Below are 6000 nucleotides of genomic sequence, written 5' to 3'. Positions count from 1 at the left end.
ATACACCTGCTTGACAACAGAAGGAATCAAAATCAATATTGTATTTGTCACCCCTCTGTCTCCTTTTTACTCTCTCAGCAGCCCGGGTGCCACTGAAGCGAATTGTGGATTTATGGAGGGAAATTAGCATAAATTATTACGAAATCTGTAGCCGTGTGTGGTCCAGCTTGTGGGAAAAGAGGCTATTGCGAACTCTCCAAGCAGAAAGGTGGTCGGTGGTGGGCTCTGCGGAGGCGATGAATGGCTATTGCATGAAAGAGATTTCCATTTGGTTTGCACATGGGTATAATTGACTTATGTGTATTTTATACAGTTTTCCCAACAACTCCCTAAGCCTCAGAGTCGGATGTGCCCCCTCCCCAGAGCCTCTGTTTGCTTTGGGTTCTGTACAATAGACTCTGATGCACTTTTCAAGATTTCTGGAAAGTACTCCTTCCCTCCTCTTCTTCATAATACCAGTCTTAAAACGGTGTAAATGACATGCAAATCCCCTCCCCCTTCCCCTGGGCTCTTCAGTAGGATCTGAAATACAATTTTGTAACAAAGTGCCTGTTTCAAATGTGTATTTCACAATTCTTTCACCCCACCCAGGGCAAATTTGTGCAATTAGGCTCCATTTCCTTAATTAATCCTGGGCATGGGCGATATACCTCACCTCCAATCCTCACTCTAGCCAAATTTTGGAGATTCCTGAGACACGAATTCCTACTTGTATCCTCACATGTCTCAAACTTGGTGGTGACAACTTGCCCAGGGAGATGGACAAAAATTTATTTCAAATTAGATTTTTTTTTTTAATCCAAACGTCTCCACTCTTGGAATTTAGTTAATCTTCTGTTTACTCCAAGCAATGATTTCCACAGCCATACAAAGGGCCTTCGCAGGGCAACAAAATGCCAATTGTTAAAACAAGAAAACATTTCTCTCCCCATCCCCCATCCACAACAAGCATGCGCACACACCCTGGAGAAAAGAATCTTCCTGGCTGTCACTGGGGGGAACTGAGATCTTTTACTCTTTTCGTTACATATCCCAATCCAACCACTCTCAATGTTTTATCTATGTTTCTGTGTATCAGTATGCACACATTTGCTAAGAAGATCCTAAAAGATCCTTGGGGGCTTCAATGCTGGTGCCCTTCCTTCCCAGGAGCATTCCTGCCTCCTCCACAGGCACTCCTTGTATCCCTGAGGCCAGGTGCCTTCTGGAGCAGGAACGCTGTGGACCAATGCCTTTCCATCTGGAAAACACAAGCTCTTACTACTATGCTTCATCAGGGTTCCAGGTCTCCCCAGCTCTTCCCATCCCAGGACCGTCAAACCAAACTGGGCCATGCCCAGTAACACCTCAAAACACCGCCCGACATTAGAAGCTGAATCTCGCACAGCTCAGGCAAGTACCGCTGCCTTCTGCCGCAGCTGGACAGAGTCCAGAGTCCAACTGGTTTATCTGTGGAGGGTTTATCTGCCCTCATTGAGCCCCCAGGGACAGGTCAGCATCCCGCCTCTAGCCCTCGAACCCACCTCCTCCTCCTGGTTATTTTTTCCGAATTAAGAAGATGACATTATTCTTTTCTTCAAGCACTTCTGTTAATATTGAAAAACGTGTGCTTGCATCTCAAGCGAGGCAGCCCAGATGCAAGAGCCATTTCAATATTAATGAAATTGTTTAATCTCCTAAATTCATCGTGTTTAAGTTACGTTTTGGTGAGTTATTGACCACCTCTGAAACTGTGGTTAATGGAGGTGTGTGTGTGTGTGTGTGTGTGTGTGTGTGTGTGTGTATGCGCGCATATGTGCCGGAAGATTTTTATGCTAACCCCCAACATCACCACTGATAATGCTCGAATATCACTAAGTGTCCAAACTTCACACCCAGAACTCGCCCTCCACCATCACTACCATCACCTCCTCCTCCTGGGGAAAAATAATTCTCACATTTTGGGATTGAAGATGATTCAGTGTGGGCTCTAGGTATTGAGTTTTTAACGAGGTAAAAGGGAAAAGGAATTTCTTTTTAAAAACCATAAAGGTGGAAGGATGTGCAGAAACCAGTGGGAACTGCTATCATCTATTCCTTGACTGTGTGCATGCACGCAGGGTAGACTCACTATTTCATAGCAATATGATGATGCCGCCGACACCAACCATGACGACGACGACGATGATGATGATGATGATAATGATGATGATGATAATTCATGGCATCTCTGGAGACTAATCCGAACCTAAGGGAGCCTACTGCCAGCACCAGACAGGGGTACCCTAGGCATATCCCTGCCCTCTCCTTTCTCCCAAAAAGGAAAATCTCTGGTTCTTTCCCAGTCTAGAAGTTACTGCTGTTTCAGTGAGTCTGCAGGCAGCTTTTGCTAGGCTCTCTAAACCCTAAATANGGGGGGGGGAGGGGGGGGAGGGAGAAGCAGAGAAAGTTCCGGCCCTAAAATGCAAACTTCCAGGCAATGCCTAACTCCTAAAGTTTCAAACCACCTGGGGAAAACATGAGACCCTGCCCTTCATCTGGTGATAAAGCGTGTCAAACATACTCAGATCCTCCCCCAGGTCCACACACTGTCTGCCCCAACAGCCCCAGAACCTTCATCCTGTGCCTAATTAAATTCCCAGAGGACTTTTAGAGTGAAGATCCCGACTATTCTCCCAGAGTTTTTTTTTTTTTAATTTGGCCAGTACACTCACAAAATGGGGTTTACACAGACCTGTTGGATTATATTTTTGTATTTTCTAAACCCCATCACTTAAGGCTACACACCCACAGTGTAGAGCTATGGCAGCAGCCTAGGAAGGTCAAATCAAACTTTGACCTGCCTCTTGGAAGACTAGGGGGAAGGGTGTATTTTCATTATAATAACCCATGCAACCAGCCCCGTATTGCCATGCGCAGGAAAAGGGTCCGCTTCAAGGGAAAGCTGTGCCTTACGTTAGCTAACAATACAAACCCGATACAATGCAGAGGAAACAGAATACCCCAGCCAAGCAATTTCCATGTCAAACATCATCTGCGCGGCAGCTCGGTCTGTGAACGTGAGTGGTCGCCTGAATCCCTGCTCCGCGGCCGCCACCTCCTCATACCTTCACACCGCGCACCCCTGGCCGGCATCCCGCTCACCACCGGTGGCCGAGGCTCTTCCCCCGCGCTCAGTCTTGAGCTGGAAGTGATTCCTATTGGCCAAGGTGTCCATGTAAATAGGTGTGAAAGAAACCAGAGCTGGCCAGGCTCTCCCGTCTTGCTCAGTCCCCTCCCTCTGCAGCCCCCGCTCCCCCTCCTCTTCCTCCTCCTCCCAAGGCGATTGTCATATGATAGCTAAGAAGTGGCACATTAATGAAGCGCCGCTACAGGGGTCTTTTCTGCTCCTGTCACCGCTTAAAACTATCAGATGGTTCGAGGGAGGACATGGAGGCAGCCACCTAGCTCAGCGGAGCCGCGGAGCCCACAGCAGCGCCCTCCGGAGCCCCGAGGCCGCCGCTGCTACCGTCTGCACCCGGACTCCGCAGCCGTGCTCTGCCGCCCAGGGAGCGCATCGCCAGAAGCGCTAAGGACTGGTCGGCTCCGGGCGCTGCGGGGCTGAGCTGCGAGGCTCAGAGACGCACGAAGGCCAGCCGAGACCAGACGCTGCGCCCCGGGAGGGACCCCAGAGCAGTGCCATCCCGGATGCAGACGCACAACTTGGAGCAACTTTAAGGTGAGCCCTCTGGTTGCATCCCTGCCCCAGTCCCTGCTCCAGGTCTGTACTTCCTTCCGTGCTTACCCCGCGCCGCTCACCCGCTTCCCCTTCCGCGCCCCTTTGCCGCATCCCATTCTGCGCTCAAAGTTGCCAGCTCAAGAGCGCGGGCTCAGGCTGATCCGGCGTCGCAGCCCCTACCCACCACGTCTGGTCTGTACTCGGCCTGGCTGACCTCGCGGTGTCTGTCTATGCATCCATGCCTCCCGCCTTCCCTTTATCTCCCCCCTGTTCAGATCCAAGCAGCCGCCGGCTCGCGCGGACCCAGAGCAAGAAGGGGGCAAACAAGATGCCTCGGCCCGGCCGCAACACGTACAGCGACCAAAAGCCGCCCTACTCCTACATCTCGCTGACCGCCATGGCCATCCAGAGCTCGCCCGAGAAGATGCTGCCGTTGAGCGAGATCTACAAGTTCATCATGGACCGCTTCCCCTACTACCGGGAGAACACGCAGCGCTGGCAGAACAGCCTGCGCCACAACCTCTCCTTCAACGACTGCTTCATCAAGATACCGCGGCGGCCAGACCAGCCGGGCAAGGGCAGCTTCTGGGCGCTGCACCCCAGCTGCGGGGACATGTTCGAGAACGGCAGCTTTCTGCGGCGCCGCAAGCGCTTCAAGGTGCTGAAGTCCGACCACCTGGCGCCCAGCAAGCCCGCCGACGCCGCACAGTATCTGCAACAGCAGGCCAAGCTGCGCCTCAGTGCGCTTGCGGCCTCCGGCACGCACCTGCCACAGATGCCTGCTGCCGCCTACAACCTGGGCGGCGTGGCGCAGCCCTCGGGTTTCAAGCACCCCTTCGCCATAGAGAATATCATCGCTCGAGAGTACAAGATGCCTGGGGGGCTGGCCTTCTCCGCCATGCAGCCCGTGCCCGCCGCCTACCCGCTCCCCAACCAGTTGACTACCATGAGCAGCTCGCTGGGCACTGGCTGGCCGCACGTGTACGGTTCCGCAGGCATGATCGATTCGGCCACCCCCATCTCCATGGCTAGTGGCGATTACAGCGCCTACGGCGTGCCACTGAAGCCACTGTGCCACGCAGCAGGCCAGACGCTGCCCGCCATCCCGGTGCCCATCAAGCCCACACCGGCCGCAGTGCCCGCGCTGCCCGCGTTGCCTGCGCCCATCCCCACCTTGCTCTCGAACTCGCCGCCCTCGCTCAGCCCCACGTCCTCGCAAACAGCCACCAGCCAAAGCAGCCCCGCCACTCCCAGTGAAACGCTCACCAGCCCCGCNATCCAAGACCACCATCCTAACCCTAACTTGTCCATTTCACCTTCGGCCAACCCTCTCTCCCCTAGGAGAACTTTGTTTTGGACCCAGGAGACATAACACAAACTTGCAGACGGCCTGGAGGCGCGTGGGAGCGGTCCTCACCTCCGCCAGAGGGGAAGGCAGAGGGCACCTGGGCCAAGCCTTCCGATTCCCGCCCCTCACCCTGAAACCCCCTCCCAATTAAGAGGCAGGGGAAATCCTGCCTCCCGCCTTTGCGTAGAGGAGCGCGTCTTCGCTCGGCCGGGTTCGGCGGGGCTCCAGACAGCGCGCAGTTAGTTCCTAGACAAGAGAAAGCGCCGCAGAGGTTTCCCGGCACAGATCTCCCCTGAGGGCTACAGCCGCACGGCTGAGGGCCGGATCTCGTTTACGTCTTGGAAATCTGCCGGGAAAAGGGACCACTCATCTTCCTACCCGACTCGCCTCCGCCCATCCGGCAGGGGCTGGGCGGACCACAGCTTCCTGAAGTAGCGGCCCTGCCTCCCCAGCTTCTGTGGAGTTTTTTTTTTGTTTTGTTTTGTTTAGGGTTTTGTTTCCCGCCAGAGGCTCCAGGCACAGGGAGATAGGGGAGAGGCTGCCAAACTGAGAAGGGGACACTTGTCCTCAATACAGGCAAAACAAAACTAAAAGTAACCTTGCAGTGTTGTTTACAAAGGCGCCCGGTAAAATGTAAACAGTGAACTTGAATCTGTATTGCTTGGCGGGCGAGCGGGCAAAGCCCACTTTACAAGTACCTGTTGTAATGTGAATGTTTACTCTTCATTTCTGGCCAGGTTTAGGGGTGGGAAAGGGGGATGGGAAAGTTAATTGGGATGTTAACTTTCCTGTTACTTAGAGACCTTTTAGCTATTTATTTTATTGTTGGAAGGAAAAAAAAACCGAAAAAGAAAATGAAATAAGCCCAAACTAAGAAAGCATCAAGGGCAACTCTAGCAGAATTTAGATAGCTGACTGGTAACGTGAAGCAGATGTCACCGGATAGGTCTCCCGT

General features: G+C 53.2%; 2 protein-coding genes across 4 annotated transcripts in view; one reads left to right on the top strand and one right to left on the bottom strand.

Moving 5' to 3' along the window:
* The window catches only part of LOC144218827 (uncharacterized), a 410681-nt gene that overhangs the window by 175569 nt on the left and 229112 nt on the right, over positions 1-6000 (bottom strand). The window lies entirely within an intron of this gene.
* On the top strand, positions 4026-5069 carry FOXB1 (forkhead box B1). Its single transcript, XM_077748955.1, has one exon. The coding sequence runs from the start codon at positions 4026-4028 to the stop codon at positions 5067-5069; it is 1044 nt and encodes a 347-aa protein (XP_077605081.1).

Source organism: Crocuta crocuta, unplaced genomic scaffold, assembly GCF_008692635.1.
Source record: "Crocuta crocuta isolate KB4526 unplaced genomic scaffold, BGI_CrCroc_1.0 scaffold130, whole genome shotgun sequence".
NCBI classification, from domain to species: Eukaryota; Metazoa; Chordata; class Mammalia; order Carnivora; family Hyaenidae; genus Crocuta; species Crocuta crocuta.
Note: the sequence above shows the minus strand (reverse complement) of the source record. Positions and strands in the feature narration are given on the sequence as shown.